We start from the raw sequence: 23,146 nt of genomic DNA on the forward strand, positions 1-23,146 counted from the left end.
TTGTCTCTTCTTAATTTCTTTAAAAGAAAACTGACTTTAAAAATTAGGTAATGTTTATGAGGTACGTAAAAAATAAGAAAATAATTTTGGGTTGGTGCAAATGTTCTATATCTTGATTTTGGTGGTGGTTATATGCTACTTATCTTTGTCAAAACTTTCGCAACTTTACACTGGAAATGTATGCATTTTATTGTATGTAAATTATACCTCAATAAAGTTGATTTAAAAAAGAAGATGGGGAAACTCCAAAATACAGAAAGCCTGCAAAATGGTGAATTTTCTTAATAAACATAACATCCTGTTATTTCCAGATAACGATTCATTGTGTTCTCTTGTTAATTAAGGCTTAAAAGAAATATGTAGCATTCTTATATTTGAATTTGTTTTCTTAACCTTGATTTAATAGTTCCTTTCCTATCATTTTATGTTAAAGAACTCTCAGTTAAGCGCAGTAATGCCTAAAGAGAGTATGCGCAGGGCTGTTTAATGCAGTCATATCTATAGTAACAATACAAGCAATCTTAATCTTTAACCACAAGTGAATGATTAAATGTAGTTGAAAGTCTGAAAATATATCATGCATAAGAAATGTTCATGTTATAATGTTAACTTAGTATAATGTTAAGAAATAAAAACATTTATACAATATAAGGGCAGGTCTGTTAAATATATGTAAAGAAAAATGATTGGAGGATGCACAACAAAATGGTTACACAATTTTCTTTGATGTGATTGTTTTCTACTTTTTTTGCTTACTGCATTTGAATATGTATGTCTCTTTACATCAGAAAATTGTTTGATATGTAGATAATTTAAGAATATAATCAGATATAAATATGAAAGGATAGTATGAAATACTATCCTTTTTAAGATTATGTATTATGAAATACATAATCTTAGGAACTCTATCTTCCCAAATGACTAAAGATTATGTAAAAGAATATAGAAAAGGCTTCAAGGTTGAAGAACTTTGTGCATTGGTTTGATGCTTGCATCAGTTAACCTCTAATGCTACATTCTAGCCTCACAGTTTATGATTTAATGTTTATCCTTGACATCTCTATTAAAATAAACTGATGGTTTATGGATAACTCTTTTATGGAATTATCTCCTGGAATTTAATTAAAAAATGAACACATGGCGTGTTTTACTAGACTTACATTTATAAGTTACTTTGAAGACGAAGTTTGTAATATTTTGATCGGTGGGACTTGCAGTACTTTGTCCTGAGCTTCTGGATTCAGCTTTTGGCTGATGTGATCTCAGCATCTGTAATCACTCTGATTGCTTGATTAACTTGGAACCTTACTTAGCCAGCAGGTATTGTAATTTAAAAAGAAGTTGGCTTTATTGGTTAAATGGTTGTTCTTCCTAAAGTCTGCTGTCTTTCATCATAATTTTCATATATTTAATACCCTCCTTCTACATTTGCTCATTTTAGGAAAATTTTAGTCTAATTTTAAAAATCTTTTACCTATCTATTTGTCTTTCTGTCATCCATCTATCCATCCATCCATTTATTTTGGACAGAGTTTGGTATGGCGGTAGTAAATCTTCAGATTAAAATCTTATTCAGTCTGTAGTTAGGGAACAATGAATTGATTGTCATTTACTCTGAACTTTGGGGAAAAGACAAATTAATAGTTATTTAATTCGTACTTAGGGAGTAAGACAAACATTCTTTGATAGCTCTACTCATTTAGAGTAGAGCTATCAAATAATTTTAAACAAACCATATTTTTAAAGGTATCAAAATAGCATGCTAATTTTAAAATTATAAGATATATTTAAAATGTATACATAATTGATACCACACAGAGAAAATATTAACTTTTAGCACTCAACTTTCTCAACTGAAACGGGTTTTTAATTCTGTATTTATTCTTGTATGTTATATAGAATTATAGAAAAATTCCTAGGAGAAACTATGAAATAGTGAATTATTATTGACTATATAGTTGAACTGACAATTTTGTATTATGTTTTTCTTTCTTGTTATGAAAATATAATGTATCAAATATTTATTAAAAACTATACAGAATAGTATTACATATTATGAGGTAACACTGTTTGTTTTTTTGGTGCAAATTACTTAATTTCAAAAAGTTTATGAATATGTTGGTTTTGATTATTATATTTGCATTAGTTATTAAATTATATTACTTTGGTATCCTATAAAGTTGCAATTTGAGTGCAATGATGCCTATTTACAAAGCACGTTATAAAGATAGGTATAATTGTCTTTTAATATATAATAGCTTGTAATTTATGATAGATTATAGATTCAAGGTGAACAGCTAGAAATTGGAAATGTTTGATGAGGAGGAAAATAGTGAAAGCTAGCTTCAGAGCGTGCCAGATGAAATAAATGTCCCGTATAGGAGAACAAAATATTCTTAAGGTTTTTAGTTTAATTAATTGCTGCTTTTAAGTTAGGTATTTTGTTGCTGCTCAAAATTGCATTAATAGGTGCCAGTTTTTTATGACTACATGGAGTATATGGTCTTGTTTAGCAAGAGATACTATCATTTCAAAAATAGGGTCTTCCCCTTCACCTCCATTACCTTTTTCTGAATTCCAGTTAGATGTGTGCATAATCTCATTTTAGCTTACAGTATCCTCATCTCTTAGATATTTCCTATTTATATCTCTAGGCTAAATTATGGATAATTTCTTCAAAACCTTTTTTTTTCATAAAATTATTCTCTCTTCAGCTGTGTTTAATACATAAGGAAGTTAGGGACTGGCACAATATAGGTACTTAAGTATTTATTTGTTGAACGAACACATTCATGCCTTTCTGACATTTGACCAGAGGCTTGAACCGTGTTCAGTTAACATTGGTTGGATGTGTGCATACATGAAGGAATGGCTGAATAGGTGAAATTTAGCACTGGAGGTACAATAAATAAAACTGCTATAGGTGAAAATGTGTTTGTTCACTTGCTGCTTGCTTTATTTATCTTAAGGAATTGTACCTTCCTTAAAATGTTGCTTCTGCCCAAGTAACATTTGGGAAACTGGATAGCAATAGTTAGTACTATAGCCTTGTCTCTAATAAGCGTTAGATGATAAACTTGCAGATGGTGTGGTAGAGACGTGGACTTAGTTCCTATTTACTAAACATTAAGAAGTGCTATATGGGATGTGAGGGCGATCTGGCTGCGACATCTGTCACCCCATTGATCGCCAAGGTTGATTCGGCTGATCTGGCTGGCTAGGCGGGTGTCCTCTTCCTCCCTCACCGATCCATGTGTGTCCCTCCCGAAGCTGCGCGCTCAGTCGAAGAGGACGACCTTCCCTGATAGAGGAGAGGACCGTCTTCTCGGTCAAGGGTATACGAGTAGCTGCGCTCCCCTGCTAGAACCTCCAAACAAGCTCTCAAGAAGTGCTATATGAAATTTGAGATTTACATGCACTTAACTATCAATGTGACATGCTCATAGATTTCAATGTCTGAGCCTCTCATTTATTCTATAAATCTTTGTGTGACTGATGTTTATCTGATGGAGAATGGAAATCACGTTTATTCTTGGTACATTGAGAAATAATTGAGAAGCCTTATTTCTCTGCCAATTCCACATACATTCTACAATGTTTATTCTCATGTTTTTGGTTTCAAATGTTGATTTTTTTTCCTAAATATTATTAGTGTAAATTATTGTAGTTTCATTTTATATGTGGAACAACTATATATGAGTAGAATCACAAACCAAACCCTTTTTGGTCTTCAACTTTGTTTTTGTCCTTACCATTTTTGTTTATTTGTTTCTTGCTTTTTATTTTATTTCTCTTGTGAAGTGGTGCTTAGTCAGATAGTTTTGTGTACTATCTGAGATTTGCTTGTATTCCTAGAGTTATCTGCTGAAATTCTGGGTGTTTTGTTTTTTTGTTTTTGTTTTTTCTTCCTTGTAGATGTTACTATACAAATTCTCCTCATATGTAAAAGGGAACAAAAGGTAGTGACCTTCATGGGATGGATTATTGACAGGATTTCATAAAATAATAAGTGTAAATTGTTTATACTTCTGGCTATTATATAGTACAAGGTCAATGAGGCATAAAAGCTAATTATTATTTTAAATTACTATCATTATTGAGTTATCCCCTTTGGTCACTGAAGAAGAAAATACAATAAAAGAGAATTTGAAGTGAAAAAATTTCCTTAATGTAAACGAGCTGTAATTGTTACCTTTCCCCCACACTTTGACTTCTCAGATGTTGTGGGCCTCTTAACTTATAGCACCATTGAGGGGGGACAGGCAGTCTGGAAACCCAAGAGTTTGACGTCTTTCAAGTACTTTTATGTAGCACTAAGTTATGAAACATTCTGTTTTCATGTTACTGTGAGGATTTTTCTCTTTTGTCTGGAACGGGTAATAAATAAGAAGAATTAATGGGTTCAAGGAAAAAATTAAATGCCGGCCATGTGTCTCCTCACCTTTATAACTTGAGGATTCTTCGAGAGCCTTCACATTGAAACCATCCCAATGCTTTTGCATTTATCATCTTTTCCAATTACAAATCTAGATTTATAATTTAGAACATTAAGTTGTTGAATTTAGGCATTAGTGATTATAATATTATTAGTTATTTGAAATTAGTTTGCTGTTTAGAAAGATGGGGGGAAATTATGTATATTTAAACATGTATGTGTATATGGAAAGATAGGAAAAAATATAGAGATTTTTCCCATTACTTTTATTTTCCCTTTAGATGATTCCATTGGGACTGCTCTTTATGTCCAGAAGAGTTTGGAGACCAATGTTAAATCTATATCAGAATATAACCCTGTATTTTCTTTTGTGTTTTTCTCAACACTGAGAAGCATAGAGAATAATACTTTTTAAAATAACATATTCTTTTAAAAATCATTTATTATCCAGTTCCACTTGGGAAATTTTATTGCTTACCATTCTCTCCTTTGACCCTCTTCGACTTTGTTTATAAACACACGAAACCTCATGATAACAGGAATTTGGAGATTCCAAATTCATAATAACGTAATTGGAGATTCTCTTATGCTTTCTAACTGGCTCATCATGCCATTTCACTAACCTTGCAGTAATGCTACCCTACATTTTTTGGAAATGAATTTGAGACTTTTCTTACAACATTTTGGTATGAGTTTAATATTATTAGTTTAAAAATAAATGTATCATGACTTTGACTTTCATATTTTTGGTTATGTTTCTTACAGGCAAACAGTATAAATATTAAGAATAAATGTATTATCTTGTAGCTATTCCTAGTCGTGAAAAGGAAAATGCACCAGAAGGTCCTGCTCAGAATGATCTTCATGAAACCAGGGAACAAGACAAGTATAAAACAAAGATGAAAAATAAAACGGTATGGTATTTTATTTGTTTCCATTAATTCATATTTAACTCTCATATCTTCAGATCCATGGACTGATGGGGTATCATTATTTTACTGGAAAAGGAATTTAGAGGTTATATACTCTGAGCCCGTTGTTTTATAGATGGAAAGTGGATGCCCACAAATGTTATTTAACTAGTTAATTGAGGGACACAAACTGTTTAGTAGCCAAGATAACTCAGTGAATCACATTTCTGCTTAAAATCACTTCTGTCCAAAAGAAGTAACTCCCAGATTATCCTTTATTTCTTATCTCACAGTATAACTTCAGACTTTTCTTGTCTTATTTAAAATTAGAATGGAAAAAAATCATGTCCCATTTTAGAATTTCCTTATATCTGAGTGCCTTTGCTTTGTAATAAGGCTGATAGTTAAATCTTCTGTAATGATTAAAGAAAAATTGTGTTAAAATATCCTGCCAGACAAAGAGATCAAAAATGAAGAAGGAAGAAAATTGCATAAAACCTGTGAGGGATTTTAGTTTCTTATTATGAAAATTACATAAATGTCTAATTGAGGTAGTTAATTTTTTTCATAAAGTAGTTGTTACCTTTGAATTCCAAAATATCTCTCATTCATTTAAATATGAAGACATTTTCAATTATAATAGTTTTTTGGTGGTAGTAGTCCTATAAGAACAATAGATTTTTATGAATTCATGTTATAGTAAATCATTTATTTAACTAATATCAATAACATTTTTCCCTCAAAGGTATGCATTGGAATTTAGTATTGTATATAATATTTTAATAAAATATAGACTGATACTTTTATGTGATACTAAGGCTTGGTAATCACTTTTTTGTGATACTTAGATTAGTATTTTACTTCTTCTTTTTGTCATTTATTTATGGATTGATGGTATTTAGTCTTTTTTCTAGTCAGTCTGCCTCCAGCTTCACCCCAGGCCAACAACCCCCTCTTCCCCCCCACTGCCCCCGCCCCCATCAGGATTGACCTTCTCCATTTGCCGCCAGATAGCTTTTCCACTCCGCCACCTGCCTTTAATTTGCGTCTTGGCCACTGGTGGTAAATGACTGTTACTGTCAATAAAAATTGCTTGTTTTTATGGGTAATCTTTGTGTATATCCACAGAGGTTATTAGTTATTAGATCAGGGGGCAAATAAAGCACTCAGACAATAAAAAAAATAGCAGAGTTAAGGATTTTGGGTGTGATGATGGTGATTGTCATCAGGAACATTTTCATCTTCTAATGTCAGGCATTCTCTTTTAGGTAGTAAGTCATACTTAGAAATGATTTCTTGATTCATTCACTAAGTGCTTATGTTTTGGAAGACTACATTAATAATGCAGTGTTGACTTTTTAATATGACGAAAAGCTACTAAAATATAGGACCATACATTACATATTTATGCACAGTATATTCTTTTTTGGTGTTACACTAAAATATTTAATATAATATCTACAATATAATAGAAAAATTCAGCCTTACAAAAGAGCTAAAGTGAAGTGAATTCTTTCTTCCTTCACTGAGTAACCAACCATTTTTACTAATATTTTTCTTTTCTTTATTTTTTTTCTTTTCCTGCAATTTTGTAGCCTTTGATCAACATCTCCCCAAATCCCCCACTCACCTGCTGTCCCCAGTAACCACCATTCTCCTCTCTGTTTCTGAAAGTTTGGCTTTTTAGATTCCACATGTAAGTGATCATGAGGTATTCATCTTTCTCTGATTTAACCTCACTTAGCATAATTTCCTAAAGGCCCATCTGTGTTGTCCCAAAGAGCAGGATGTCCTGCTGTTTCTCTTGCCTGAATAATATTCCATTCCATTGTGTGTGTGTGTGCGCGCGTGCCACATCTTGTTTATGAATTCATCCACTGACACGTAGGTTGTTTCCATATCTTGGATATTGTGAATACTGTTGCAGTGAACATCTCTTTGAGATGCTGTTTTCATTTCTTTTGGAAATATATCTAAAAGTGGGATTGTTGGATCACATAGTAGCCCTATTTTTAAGTTTTTGAAGGTCCTCCATACTGTTTTCCATAGCAGCTGCACAAATTTACATTCCCACTAACAGTGTACAAGGATTCCCTTTTCTCCACATCCTCACCAATATTGTTATCTCTTGTCTTCTTGATCACAGCCATTCCAACAGGTGTTAGGTGATACCATATTGTGGTTTTGATTTACATTACCCTGGTACTTATCCATGTTGAGCATTATTTTTTCATGTACCCGCTGGCCATGTATAGTCTTTTTTGGAGAAATGTCTACTCAATTCTTCTGCCCTTATTTGAATAATAGTTTTTTAATTTGTTGTTGAGCTGTATGAGGTATATGAGTGTGTGTATGTGTGTGTGTGTGTCTGTGTGTGTGTGTGTGTGTATCTATATATCTATATCTTTCTATCTGTCTATCCATCCATCCATCCATCCATCCATCCATCCATCTATCTATGTGGTGTTTTCCTGAAAATAAGACCTAGCCTGACAATCAGCTCTAAGGTGTCTTTTGGAGCTAAAATTAATATAAGACCGGGTCTTATTTTACTATAATATAAGAAGACCCAGTCTTATATTAAGTTTTGCTCCAAAAGACTCCTTAGAGCTGATTGTTAGGCTAGGTCTTATTTTCGGGGAAACACGGTATATAATATATATATATATATATATATATATATATATATATATATGTATATATATATATATATATATATATATATATATATATATATATATTTTTTTTTTTTTCCCCTTATCAGATATATGGTTTGCAAATATTTTCTCCCATTCTGTAGGTGGCCTTTAATTTTGTTGATTCTTTTGCTGTGCAGAACGTTTTTAGTTTAATGTAGTACCACTTGTTGACTTTCAATTTTGTTGCTTGTAATTTTGGTGTCATATCAAAAAAATGGAGCTTATTCCCTATGTTTTCTCTAGAGGTTTTATAGTTTCAGGTCTTATGGTTAAACCTGTAATCTATTTCAAATTATTATCTGTGGATGGTATAAGTTAGGGGTCCAGTTTTATTTTCTTACATGTTGTTGTCCAGTTTTCCCAACAACATTTATTGAATCATCAAGTATTCCTGGCTCTCCTGTCAAATATCTGTTGACTGTATATACGGCAGTTTATTTCTGTGCTCTCTGTTCTGTTCCATTTGTCAATATGTGTATTTTTATGTCAGTATCCTACTGTTTTGATTTCTATAGCTTTGCGGTATAGTTTGAAATCAGGAGTGTGATGTCTCCAGCTTTGTTCTTCTTTCTTGGGATTGCTTTGGTTATTTGGATTGTTCTGTGCTTCTATATAAATTTTAGGATGTTTTGTTCTTTTTCTGTGAAAAGTGCCATTGTAATTTTGATAGAGATTGCATTGAATCTATATATGTGTTATGTAAGATTTCATAGGGTGAGAGACTGACAATTCCATCGTTACATTGTTTATTAACAGAACTTATTTTATATATGAGATACATCTCCAATGGCTATAAGATGACATGGATATTCTCTGTGATGTGTGCCATGTGCAAAAGGATTATATAGGACAAGGCAGGATGAATGGGGTACTGGGACATGACGTACCCCAGATAAGAGGAAAATGCTTTACATGCTTGCCAAGGATAGGGCAACATCCTGTTCCAGGAACCAGCACAGACCACACTGTGGGACCCCGCACTAGGGGCGGGGTCAATCAGATAGTCTCTGAGAGGATTTTGGGGAGCAATTACTGTTCTGGCCGTGATCCAGCTGTCAGGTCCAGCAGTGGTCAGGCAGTGGTTATGTCATGGAACCGTCTGTCCTCCGCAGATGGCTTTTTGTAGTATGGACATTTTAACAATATTATTATTCTGATTGATGAACATGGGTTATCTTTCCATTTGTGTCTCTTCTTCAATTTCTTTCATCAGTGTCTTATAGTTTTCATTGTATGGATCTCTCACTTCTTAGTTAAATTTATTTCTAAGTATCTTATTGTTTTTGATACTATTGTAAATGGGATTTCTTATTCCTTTTCCAGATATATCATCGTTAGTGTATAGAAAAAAACTGATTTCTGTATGTTGATTTTATATCCTTTAACTTTATCAAATTTGTTAAGTTCCAGTAATTTTTTATTAGCAGCCTCCTAAACAGTCCTTCAATAGCCCACTCTGTGCGACATTGAATATGTCTTCCTGAAACATTCCTCTATAAACTGGTCTTTAGACAACTGTGTATCTTTCCTTCTCGAGCCAGTTAGGTATCTGGCTTCTCTATACTCTGTATTAATTCCTTTATGTATTTCTATAATATTATAAAATCCCTTCTATAAGGTTGAGTTAATATGAGATTATATTTTAAAGTTAATTTTTATGTTTTAAACTGTTTTCTCTTGAATTAAGGAAACAATTTCTGTGAACACTGGGAAAGCAGTTTTCTGTCTTTAGCTGATCCAACAGGATACTAAAATAGTTAATGGGTTAGTTTTTGTAAAGATAATAACTATATATTATAACAATTTCCTTCTACCTGTGAAAGATATTTTCTCCTCTAAAGGAGCTAAGAGCTATTACACAATTAACTGGATACTTTTTATAATCGCATTAGTCACAGTTAGGAGAAAGAAATTACTACTTTATTGAGACTTTGAATGGTGATTATACACATGAAACTTTCAGTGTACCAGTATATTAAAGACAAGCAGTATGGAAGAATTCCATATAAATTTGAATAGTTTTAAAAGATAATATTTATGTGTAGAATTTATTTTTCAATGCACAGAGGGGAAAGAATAATATGGCATCCACTGTAGTTCAAAATCTGTTGCTTTAATGACTCCTTGAGGAGTTAATTTTGGAGCTTACAATTGCAATTTTTATACATTCCAATTTTCATATATTAAAAATCTGCCACTTACCTTGTGTTCTGACCTACGTACTAAGTGATTATGCGGGAAAAGTGAAAAAACACCACCATTGAAAGTATTTTAAGAAAGTGGAGAGACAATTAAGAAAGATAAGGGATTGCGAACTTATGCCTTCCATCTTTTTATTGCCTGATCTAACTCTTAATCTCTTGTAAGTTGGAGTATATAGATGCTCTTTTAAATGAAAAATAATTCTATCTAGATTAATATTATGCTTTTACATGTAAACAGATTTATGTTTCTGCTAGAAACTATGTTTTAAAGTATTGTAAAGATATCGAGAAGACACAGATATTTCTTCTCCAAATGGATAGCAACAGAGGACATGTTGGGAAGGATGTATACTTTTTTTTTTTAAAATTTAAACATTCACTGTATTTTGTGATCACACCTTGTATACAATAAAATCTTCAAAAAATTTGTAACTTAAATATTCAAAGGTTGTTAAAGGATAAAATAAACAGATACATGTTGTATTTTGGGAAATATTCGTATTATTTTCATACTTAAATAAAATTTTTTAAATCTTCATAAAGGAACAATTAAAAAGCCTACACATATTAAAAATTTAAGATTATTTACCCAGGCAACAGTTGATTTAGCAACAGTTTTTCAGTTTATTTTAATAAAAACTTTAGCTCAACTTTAGATGGTTCCCTTAAAAATAGCTTTCAATTGAAATCAATAATTTATATTACACTTTTAAAATCATTTTATTATACGTTTATTAATCAATGATACATGTTAAATAAGAAAGGCCTTTCAAAACTTAGTTTATGCCACTAATATAGTTATAAAGATAACTGCTTTCTCATTAAGCTGTGAATGATTTTTCATATGTTTTTCCATTTATTTTTAACTTCTTTTTGGTCTTTAGAAATTTTACATACATGTCTTTTGTTAGTTGAGCAAAGGGATTTTTTTTTAGCCTTAATGTAGAGCTTTCATAACTTATCCTTGCATAAATTAACTATAACAATCCTTTTTTTCAGCATAGCATTATTAATGTACTGTAGATTGTACTTTGGCAGAAGCTGTTTTAGAGTATGAATTATTTTGAAGTCTAATCTGTGTTTGAAACCCAAGTCTACCACGTATTACTTGTACAAACCTTTAATTACTTAACTTCTATACTTTCATCTTTTTAACTGGGAAGAATAATGTGTGTGCACAAAGGGTTTTTGTAACGATTCAATTAAATAATATATTTAATATATCTAGCATAGTACCTATTTAGAATTCATACTTATGAAATGATAGTGTTTCTGTAGAAAGATTATTTACGAGAAGAGAAAGAATACTTGCTAATACTATTTCATTCTTTTGTGTGAAATATGATCTAGGTAACACTGAAGTCTATTAAAGACTTCTAAATTCATTCCTTTTAACCATTTTTTGTCATTTCATTATCAGTAGCTTGAATGATTAGGCCATGACTTTCTATGGTTGTAGGTATAGTTTCCCTAATTCAGATTATTTATAGGCAGAGATATGGAAAATAGAGCATTATGGTGGCTAATTCTGATATTCTAATGTTCATAAAAATTGTACACAACTCTCAACTTCTTTAGGGGCTATTGTGTATTTTGATTCACTAAATAAAAAAGTAGAATCTTATCTAATACTTTTGTTATGACATCTGCCAGTGATGATACAGTGCATATCATCACGATGTATTATGTATTATGACACACTGGTCATGATAATGATGCACTTCAAGGTCAGTTAAATGCTTTTATGTGCTGATCCCTGCATTTAATACAGCGAGTTCAGTTGCATTTTGTACAGTAGTCTTCAATATTGCTATGTAGTTATTATTATTATTTTTTGCATAAAGTATCACTGTGATTCTGGCATGAACCCAGGATCTGGTTGATATTTTGCCAGTAATTGTGAATATTGAAGTAGGATGTTAAATCGTTCTATTTATCAGTCATAAAGCTGCTAAAAAGGAAATTAGTTTTGCATTTTTTAGAGTTTAGAAACATGGAAGGTATTAAAAAGTCTATCACCATGTGCAAATGGGAATTTTAATGCCTGTAATTTGATAATAATGTTGAATATCTTCAACAGTTGAAATAATTCATTAAAAATCCCTGAAGAAATATATTAATCAAAATATTTATTCATAAAATCCTGCCATGTTAAATGCGTAAGGATTAAGCCAACTTGTTTATAATTCTATTCTTAGTAGAAAATTAAATAAATAGAAATACTTACATTATTACACTAAATATATTCTGTTTACATAAAAAAGAAGTGAATATGAATTAAAATAAAACAATTAAGAAATACTAATTATACTCAGGTGTTTACTATTTATTTTGAATTGTGCATAAGCATGGATCATTTAGAAAATATAAAAATGTAATTACAATTGAAAAAATGCTAAGGATTTTACCTTTAGTCAGTATCAATATCTACATTATCTGTATTTCAGAATAACACTTTATAAAATATTATGAATTTGTGGATTAAATATACAACAATTTAAAAAGTAACATTATTTAAATGTATTGTGTATATTTGAATAAAATATATATATATATAAATTAAATTAATCATATATATTTAAATAACTGTAAATAACATAAATGTTATACACAATGTATATAGTCTTCTGCAGTTTGATTTTTTTCATTTGGTGTTTTGTTTCTGAGATTCTTCCATGTTGCTCTATGTGGCTATAGTTTGTTTCAAAATATTTACTTTTCTATTCTTTTATTAATATATGCTCAGGTTGTTTTCAAAGTCTTTATCTAATAAACAATTCTGCCATGAATATTCTTGTACATCTCCAGGTGCACATCTGAAACAATTTCTGTAGGACACTAATCTAGGAGTTGAATTGCTGAGTCATTGGATATGAGGGTCATACTAGACAGTGTCATATTTCTAAATTAGCTGAATTACAAACCCACACAGAGTTTCTATTACTCTACATTTTTTTCAGTACTTGGTATTATCAGGGTTTTTTGGGTTTTTTTTTGCCAACCTAATGAGTGAAATATGTTACCTATTGGGTCTTAATTTTCATTTTTCTGATTAATAATTACATTGAATGTGTTCTTTGTTCATAGGCAATGCAAATATTAATACCTATGAAATGTCAGTTTATAAATTTGGCCCGTATTTTTCATTATTTTGGTGATCTTTTATATGCAATGCATCTTAGATACTAATTTTGTGAATGTAGATATCTTGTTCCTTATGGTGACTTATATTTTTTCTAGTGTCTTTTAATGAATAGAAGTTCTTCATTATTATATAAGGAACTCATAAACTCAACAACAACAACAAAAAACAAACAGTCTAATTAAAAAATGGGCAGAAAACCTGAAAAGACATTTCTCCAAAGGGGACTTAAAATGGCCAATAGGCATATGAAAAAATGCTCAACATTGCTAATCATCAAAGAAATGCAAATAAAAATCACAGTGAGATATTACCTCACACCAGTTAGAATGGCTATCATCAGTAAGACAAATAGTAACAAGTGTTGGAGAGGCTGTGGAGAAGAAGGAACCCTCATACACTGTTGGTGGGAATGCAGACTGGTGCAGCCGCTATGGAAGGCTGTGTGGAGGTTCCTCAAAAAATTACAAATAGAATTACCATATGACCCAGCAATCCCTCTCCTGGGCATCTACCCAAAAACTCTGAAAACATTTATCCATAAAGACACGTGTGCTCCAATGTTCATTGCAGCTTTATTTACAGTGGCCAAGACATGGAAACAACCAAAGTACCCTTCGGTAGATGAATGGATAAAGAAGTTGTGGTATATATACACTATTCTGCCATAAGAAAAGATGAAATAGTACCATTTGCAACAACATGGATGACTCTTGAGATTATAATGCTAAGCGAAGTAAGTCAGACAGATAAAGTAGAGAACCATACGATTTCACTGATATGTGGTATATAAAACTGAAAACAACAAAAGAACAAAACAAACAAATGAAGAAACAAAAACTAAGACACAGACAATAATTTAGAGGGTATGGGGGGAGGGGGATGGTAGATGAGGGTAAAGAGGGTCAAATATATGGTGATGGAAGGAGAACTGACTCTGGGTGGTGAACACACAGTGTGATATATAGATGATGTATTACAGAATTGCAAACCTGAAATCTACATAACTTGACCAACAATTGTCACCCCAAAAGAAAGAAATAAGCTGCTTTAAATATCTAAAAAAAGAAGGAACTTCATTTTGCCATGTTTTACACCTGAAATACATATTTTTTATTTTAAAAAAGTAACCCGGGGTGGCTGGTTAGCTCAGTTGGTTAGAGCGTGGTGCTAACAATACCAAGGTTGCCGGTTCGATCCCCTCATGGGCCACTGGGAACTGTGCCCTCCTTAAAAAACAAAAAAAATCACTGTAATCTAGTCAAATTTGTCGATATTTTCTTTTACGGTGAAGCTTATTGACACTTACTTAAGGCATCCTTTCCTATCCCAAGGCCAGAGTGGGTTGCTTGTATAGTTTCTTTTAGTATTTTTTGTTTATTATTTATTTTTTCCTTTACCAAATATTTCAGTGTGTATTTCCTAAACACATAGAAGTGCTCTTACAAAAACACAATATAATTATTTAAATGAAGAAATTAACATTTATGCAATACTATTTGTTAATCTAAAGAATTGATTTAAAATTATCTGTGTTCCACAAATGTCTCCAATTTTTTAAAAACTAACTTTTTATTTTGAGACAGTTGAAGATTCACATGCAATTGTCAGAAATAAAACAGAAATCTTATGCTCTCTTTATCTGTTTCCCTCGAGTGGTAACATCTTAAAAAGCTGAAGTACAATATCACAATCCAGATATTGACATTGGTACAAACAAGGTATGGAATAGTTCCATCAATACAAGGACCCCTGCTTTTGCCCTTTTATAGCCATACCCATTTGCCTACATCCCACAAACCCATATTTCCTAATCTTAGACAACCACTAATCTGTTCTACATCTCCATAATTTTGTCATTTCAGTATTGCTATTTAAATGGAAATCATGGTATTTAACTTTTGAGGGTTGACTTTTGCACTCAGCATAATTCCTTTGAGATTTATCTAAACTGCTTCATGGATCATCAGTTCATTTTCTTCTTATTGCTGAGTCGTTGCTAATTCTTTTGTAAATATTTGGTGGAATTCATCAATGGAAACATCTGGGCCTGAGGAGCTCTTTTTTGGGGAGCTTTAAAATCATACATTTAATTTCTTTAACGGTAAAAAGACTATTCAGATTATTTCATTTTAATTGAATTTCAGTAGTTTGTGTTTTTTCAGGAATCGGTCCTTTCTAAATTGTTAAATTTGTGAGCATGAACTTGTTTATACTATTCCCTTATTATACTTCTAATACTACAGGATCTGTAGTGATATTCTCTGATTCATACTTGATATTTATTTGTATCTTCCTTTTTATTTTTGTCAATCTTGCTATATAGAGTTTTATCAATTTTATAGATCTTTTTTTTAAAGAACTAGCTTTTTGTTTCATGTTTTCTGAATTGCTTTTCTATTTCATTGATTTCTGCTTTCATCTTTATTTCCTTTACTATTTTTCTAGCTTTGGGTTTCTTGTGCTCTTTTTCTACTCTCTTGAGATACAAACTTAGATTAGTTATTTGAGACATTTCCTCTTTCGTAATATAATAGTGCTGTAAATTTTCCTTTCAGCACTGCCTCAGCTTCATCCCACACATTCTAATGTACATTCATTTCTGCATATTTTTCTTTTTATTTCCTTTGAGAATTCCTCTTTGACCCATAGATTATTTAGAAGTGTGTTGTTTTCATGTATTTAAGAGATTTTCTTGTTGTGTTTTTGTTAGTGATTCCTGTTTTGATTATGGTTAGAGAACACATTACCTTTTATTACCAGGTTGGGGGCAGACCTGAGTCACTATCTTCCATTGGGTAGGAGGTGGTAAAAATTCTGCCACTCTGATACCCTGCAATCCTGGAATCTCTAACTAGTTTACCTTCCTATTTCCACTTTTCGGAGTTCTGCTTTGCTTGTGTTTTGCATTTTTTCCAGGGTTTGTAGTGGCATTTAACAGGAAAGTGCAGGAGAAAAGATAGCCTACACCGTTTTTGTCTGGATTGGACATCTGTTCATAAAATTTTGTGTTCCAATTTTAAATATTTAATGACCTTGGGATATGCATTTTTTTAAATGTGCAGTGTAGGAGGGATCTAATTTTATTTAGTTTTGTTCAGGTAATTGCTTTTCTTAGCACAGTTTATTTATGGTTCTTTTTATCCCCAATGGTCTGTAGTAACAGCTCTGTCATTTAACTAATTTCCACATATACATGGGTTTGCTTCTGGACTTTCTTTTATGTTTCATTAGTGAGTTTGTTTACTCCTGTGGCAGTAAATATTATAGTTTCTAATCAGTTTGGATATATCTTAGGGCAATTTCCTTAACCTTATTCCTGTTCTTCAGAAGTGTTTTAGCTATTCTAGAACTATAAATTTAAAAATAGGCTTGCCAAATTCCTAAAAACATTTTTTTCTTGGGACTTTTTTATTTTTGAGTAGCTGTGGTTGTATAGATTAATGTAGAGATAACTGGCATTTTTATGATATTGAGTGTTTCAATGAGTGAATGAACATGGTTTCTCTCCCCATATATTTATTAATATAATTTTCTTTAATATATTTCAATAACATTTTTATACTTTTCTCCACACAGATCTTGTACATGTTTTTGTTAAATGTAATTCTGAGTACACTATAATTTCCCTATTGTAAATGATACTTGCAAGTAGTTAACATAAATAACTTTTTCCTTTGTTGGCTTTGAGACCTCCTTCAACAGAAAGCAAGAGGGAGCCTGTGAGCTCAGTGGAAGATCAGTCTGTCCAACTGCACACGTCCATCAGCAGGAGTTGAGAGGGAACCCACAGACTTGGAATAAGACCACACCTCTGCAAGACACCACTGGCAGGACACAGCACAGTGTCCGAACACTCAGAATAAGGCTGCCCATCTACAGAATATCGTGATTCGCTCAGCAGGAGCCAAGTGGGAGATTCTGAGCAACACATGTTCCTGGCCTGTCTTCCCCCAGTCCTCTCTTTCTTCATCACCCATACTCTTGATCCATGATCTTTCTACTCTGCCTGAGGAGTCTAGGTCTCCCAGTTCATCATTTATTCCAGAATGTTAATTAATCCTCCCGCAGGCTCCTTATATCACATTTTCTGACCCAATCTTTTCTGACACCCAAAGCTTTTTTTCTGTACTCTTTGGAATGCAAGATCATTGCTCAGCAAAATCTTCTATGTTTTCAACTTCTGTGAATGTTCCCTTCACCTTCTGTGCCAGGAGGTGAGATAACTGTCCCCTTGGCTACTCATTGCTGCTTTCAGTTTCCGCTCCCTCATGAACTCATGCTGCCTTGACTCGCCTATCGTCAGGTTATCCTACTTACTGTAACTTTGTACTGCAGGCCCTTCTCAGGCCATTTTTGGGTAAATTTAAAATATGAAGTCCTGTGACATTGTCATTTTTAAAAGTATGAGTCCTGCTAAACTTCTTTGTTATTTAAATGTTCACATGGATGTTCGATCCTTCTAACACACTGGACTTTCATTCCGTTCCCTGACAGCCTGTCTCAGTGATCCTGTGCTCCATCTGTTCTCAGCCACTCACTTTCTGGTCATTTCTTAGGCCTTATGATTGTCACTAAATGCCATAAGTTTTCATTTTCTCGGCTGTTTGCGTCTCATCTTCCTGACCTCTGCATGCTGAGGTGTTACAGAGCTCAGTTCTGGGGCCGCCTCTTTTTGCTGTCATCACTCCCTGGCTGGTCTCATCCAGTCTCATGGCTTTAAACTACCAGTATGTTAATGACTCCTTAATTTACATCTTCAACTGAGATCTCCTTCCTGAACTCTAGTTTTATATATTTAACTGCATCCTTGACCCCTGCAATTAGATATGAATTCCCTATTAAGGCTGAGTCCTACAATTTTCTTTACCTTAAATGATGGAAACTCCAGCCTTTCAGTTAGCCAGAATACTTTGGAGTAATCCTTGAGTCACTTCTCTGTTAACATTTCAGATTAGGTATGATAATACTTTGGTTCTCTTTTTGAGATATATCTGTACTTCTGTCTTTCTTAACACCAGCACTATTGCTCCCTGTTTTATTTTTTCTCTATCATCTGTAGCTTACATTATTGCAGTAGCCTCCTAACTGATCTCTTGATTTGTCTTTGTTTTCCTTTCGTCTCCTTTGAACAGAGCAGAAAGAGTGATGTTAAAATATAACTCTGTCCATAATTTTTCTCTATTAAAAACTTTGTAGTGGCTTCCTGTCTTTCTCAGAGTTACAAATAAAGTCATAGGCTCTGAAGCCCTGCATAATTGTGCCTTTTTTTAACCTTTCTGACCTTATCGCCTGCTACTCCCATATACTGAATTCCAATGCAGCCACAGTAGCTTCCTACCAATTCTTAGAACACTCCAGGCAGGCTCCTGCCTGCAGGTTTTTGTACTTGAGGTTTCGTCTGCCTGAGTTGTTTTCCCTCACGTATCCTAATGGCTCATCACTTCTTTTACAGATTTACTCAAGTGTCTTCTTTTAGACGTACGTTCTATAGCCACCCAATCTAAGTTTTAATGATGCCCCTCATTCCCTGATCCTTCCTGGGCCTCTTCCATGCTTTGTTTTTTTCTCCTTACATGTCTTATATATCTTTCTCTTACACATCTGTATTGTACTTACTAACTTGTTTGTAGTATCTCTTCACTAGAATGTAAGTTTCATGAGAGCAGGAGTATTATCTCAGTGCATGACTGGCAAATAGTACTTATGCCATAAATATTTGTATTTGAATGGATGCATAAATGAAAAAATGTGTTTTGTTAGTTGCTGTTATACAGATATGAAATCGATTACTCTAAGTTGACTGTGCTGAACTCTATCTATTTCAAGAGTTTATCTGTTTTTGGTTTTTTTTTTTTGTAAATGATAATTGTCTGTGAATGATGATAGTTGTGATTTTCCTTTTCCAAATCTGGAAAATTGTACGTGTATTTCTTTTCTTTGTGCATTGTCTAGGACCTCTAAAGAGTGGTTAAATGGTATAGCATTTTTATCCTGTTCTTGGTTTTAAAGGGATTGCTTCTGATGTTTCAACATGAGAAATGATATTTGTTGTTAAGTCTTTGGTAAATATTAAGTTGAAAAAAATTGTGTTACTTCCATCTTGCTAAGTTTGTTTATTTGTGTTTTATTATGAGTTAGTTTTAAATTTTTAAATCATAAATAAATGGTTTAAGTGTTAAGATTTTTTTTTACCTGGAATGAATATTGAATTTTCTGCTTCTGAGATGATTTTCTCCATTAATTTTTTTAATGTTGTAAAGGACATAATGGGTTTTCTAATATAAATATTCGCTCCATTATTTGGCTAAAAACTATGTCTTTCATTCTTTCTAGGACAAATGAAACTAATCAAAAGTCGGGTTTATCTACTGAGTATAAAATATTTTAATTGCAAATAAAGCATTTAAATTTGTTATGATTTTCCTCCACGGATTAAAAATAGATTACTATTTACCTGTATTCTCCCAAAAGACATCAAATGGGAATCTTAAACGCTAAAATTAAATATTGGACTTTAAATATTGGACTTTAGATTGCATATGTGTGTGTGTGTGTGTGTGTGTGTGTGTGTGTGTGTGTGTGTGTGTGTAAGACTACATACTTGGAAGGATCCGTCCACTAAAAAATAACTAAAACCTATGTAAAACATAATTTCATTGCATTGTTACACTCAACGGAAGTGAAAGGAGGCAAAAATAAGGGACAGCAGCTGAACTCACACATGAGCTATAAGCACATGCAAAAGATGGGTTGCAATGATAGAAAATGCCAAACCCAGAACTGCAATCTGGAGACTAAATTTTAAACCGGCCATAAGACAGGGAAGCAGAATCTTAGAAATGTTTAAAGAAATAAGTGAGCCACATCGGGACACCCAAACAAAACAGTGTTAGTTCAACTAGTATAAGCAACAATATGGTGGAACTTTAAGGTTTCAAATCAGTTTTTACAGCGTGTTTATTTATGGGGTTTTAGTGTACTTTTTTTTTCTTTCTGTAATGGGCTCTAACCTAAATAATGATTAAATTACAGTATTTTGCAGATAGCACTATATCATTTACATTTTCTTTGAGCAAAGGAAATATTCTTTACTTCTTTCCATCGGTGTTATACATTTTGATTGGTTTTATAATATATACAGATACTCATAGAACTTTGAAGTTCAAAAAATATGTTATAAAAATAAGAATATTACAAGAGAAAAACAGCTTTCTTTTAGAATTAATTAGCTGTAAATAATTTGTGGTTTATTTTTGATCTAGTTTATCTGAATAGATTATGTGGAAATTTCCTCATAATTTTAAGACTAGTATTTGAATTAATTAGGCTGTTTTTCACTGTAGGATATTTATAAATCTCAGTTTTTGATGAATAAAAATTATTTATTTTCAGTTTAAATTATATCTTGAATATGAATTTTATTTTATGGTTTTCTTAGACCATTAATTTTGATATGATAACCATCACATGGTTAATTTGACACAAAAGTGATTTTGTGTTAGAAAAGTGATACAGTCCCAGTCTTGTGATAGACTCCTAATGCAAAAATGTAAGCACTTTGCCTTCACTAGGAAGCCAAGACAGTTTGATTTAGGTTTAATATCAAATAAATAACAACCCCTGATAAACTGTTGGAACTTGTTCTTTCTAAATAGTAAGTGAGGACTTTAAGCTCTAATTTGTTTATAGTTAATGTACTATATTTGTATCTGACGCCAGTGTTTCATTGTTGGCAGAGTATTTTGTGTTGTAGTAAAAAGTATGCTTAATTGAGAATCTGGGGACAGTTTCGACTTTACTAAAAAATGTTTATAGGCTTTGGCAGTTTCTCTTTGAAGCCTATATCTTTATAAAACAAAACATTTTTCTTTTGTATCTTTTCCTCTTTTATTTTAAGTGATTCATTTTTCTCATAGGTAAAAATCTTAATGGAGGGGTAATTAAATTATATCTTAATCGAATACGATTAATCTGATTAATAAATTATATCCTAATATATAATTAATAAATTATAAGTAAAACACCAGATTTACTATTCAGGTAACATCTACCTATAAGACAGAAAACTAAGTTACAAAATTACGTAGCATTTTAACTAAGAAAATTTAGCATTTAATGGCTCTAATACAGATTTACAATATACTAAAATAAGGATTTTTTTAGAGCAGTTTTAAGTTCACTGCAAAATTGAGAGAAAGGTACAGAGATTTTCCATATAACTGGACCCCAAATATGCATAGCCTCCCCATTATCACCATCCCCTATCAGAATGGTACAGTTCTTAAAATAAATGGGCCTACTTTGACATATCATAATCACCAAAGTCTGTAGTTTGTATTATGGATCATTCTGTGGATCATACATTATATTGGTTAGACAAATGTATAATGACATGTATCCATCATTATAGTATTATACAAAGTATTTTCACTGCCCTCAAAAGACTGTGTTCCACCCACACATCCCTCCCCCGAACCTTACACACACTTCTGGCAACTACTGATCTTCTTACTCTCTCTAGTTTTTTGCCTTTTTCAGAATGTCATATTGTTACAACCATATAGTATATAGCCTTTTCAGATCAGATTTATTTTTACTTACTAGTATGCATTCAAGATTCCTCCATGTCTTTTCATGGCTTGATAGTTCATTTCCTTTTAGTGCTGAATAATATTTTGTTATCTGGAGGTACCACAGTTTATTTTTTCATTCACCTATTGAAGAACATCTTTGTTGCTTCCAAGTTTTGGCAATTATAAATAAGGCTGCTATAAACATTCATGTGCAGGTTTTTGTGTGGACATAAGTTTTGACTTCTTTGTGTAAGTACCGAGGAGCATATCTGCTGGATTGCAGAGTAAGAGTATATTCAGTTTTGTAAGAAACTGCCAAAATATCTTGCAAAGCAGCTGTATCATATTGCATTTCCACCAGCAAGGAATGAGAGTTCCTGTTGCTCCACATCCTCACAATCATTTGGTGTTAAAAATGTACTGAATTTCAGCTATTCTAATTGGTGTGTAGTGATCTCATTGTTTTAATTTGCATTTCCTTGATGACATATGATGTGGAACGTCTTTTCATACGCTTATTTGCTATCTGTATATCTTATTTTGTGAGGGATCTCTTAATGTCTTAGGTCCATTTTTTAATTGGGTTGTTTGGTTTCTTATTGCTGAGTTTTAAGAGTTCTTTGTATACTTTGGAGACAGTCTTTATCAGATGTGTGTTTTGCATAGATTTTCCAGTCTGTGACTTGTCTTATTCTCTTTGCATTGTCTTTTGCAGAATGAAAATTTTTACTTTTAATGAAATATAACTTGTCAGTTTTTTCTTTCATGGATCATGTGTTTGATGTTGTGTCTAAAAAGACATTGCCATACCCAAGGTCATCTAGGTTTTCTCCTATGTTACCTTTTAGGAGTTTTATAGTTTTACATATAAGGCTGTGATCCATTTTGTATTAATTTTTGTGAAAGATGTACTGTCTGTGTCTACTTTTTTTTTTTTTTTTTGCAAGTGGATGTCCAGTTGCTTAAGCACAATTTGTTGAAAATACTTTTTTTGCTCCATGGCATTGCCTTTACAATGGGAACATATTATGTGTTATTTGGAAACTTACCATTTTCACTTATCTTGCTTTCATATGAATAAATATTTACTTGATTCATCATTTAAATCAAATAGCTTTACCACCTATATATTTATTCTTTTTAACAAAAACTTTGAACCAAACTTTTAAACCAAACTTT

At 32.2% G+C, this 23,146-nt stretch overlaps 1 protein-coding gene across 1 annotated transcript in view; it reads left to right on the top strand.

Moving 5' to 3' along the window:
* SPAG16 (sperm associated antigen 16) overlaps nucleotides 1–19,919 on the top strand; it is a 65,165-nt gene extending 45,246 nt beyond the window's left edge. Inside the window, exons 9-10 of the mRNA XM_081050561.1 lie at nucleotides 5,243–5,349; nucleotides 17,083–19,919. Of these exons, the coding sequence (XP_080906687.1) occupies nucleotides 5,243–5,349; nucleotides 17,083–17,283 (308 nt within the window). The 3' untranslated portion in view covers nucleotides 17,284–19,919. The remainder of the gene's footprint in view (nucleotides 1–5,242; nucleotides 5,350–17,082) is intronic.
* The last annotated feature ends 3,227 nt before the right edge of the window (nucleotides 19,920–23,146 follow it).

This window comes from Rhinolophus hipposideros (genome assembly GCF_964194185.1).
Source record: "Rhinolophus hipposideros genome assembly, chromosome: 6".
NCBI classification, from domain to species: Eukaryota; Metazoa; Chordata; class Mammalia; order Chiroptera; family Rhinolophidae; genus Rhinolophus; species Rhinolophus hipposideros.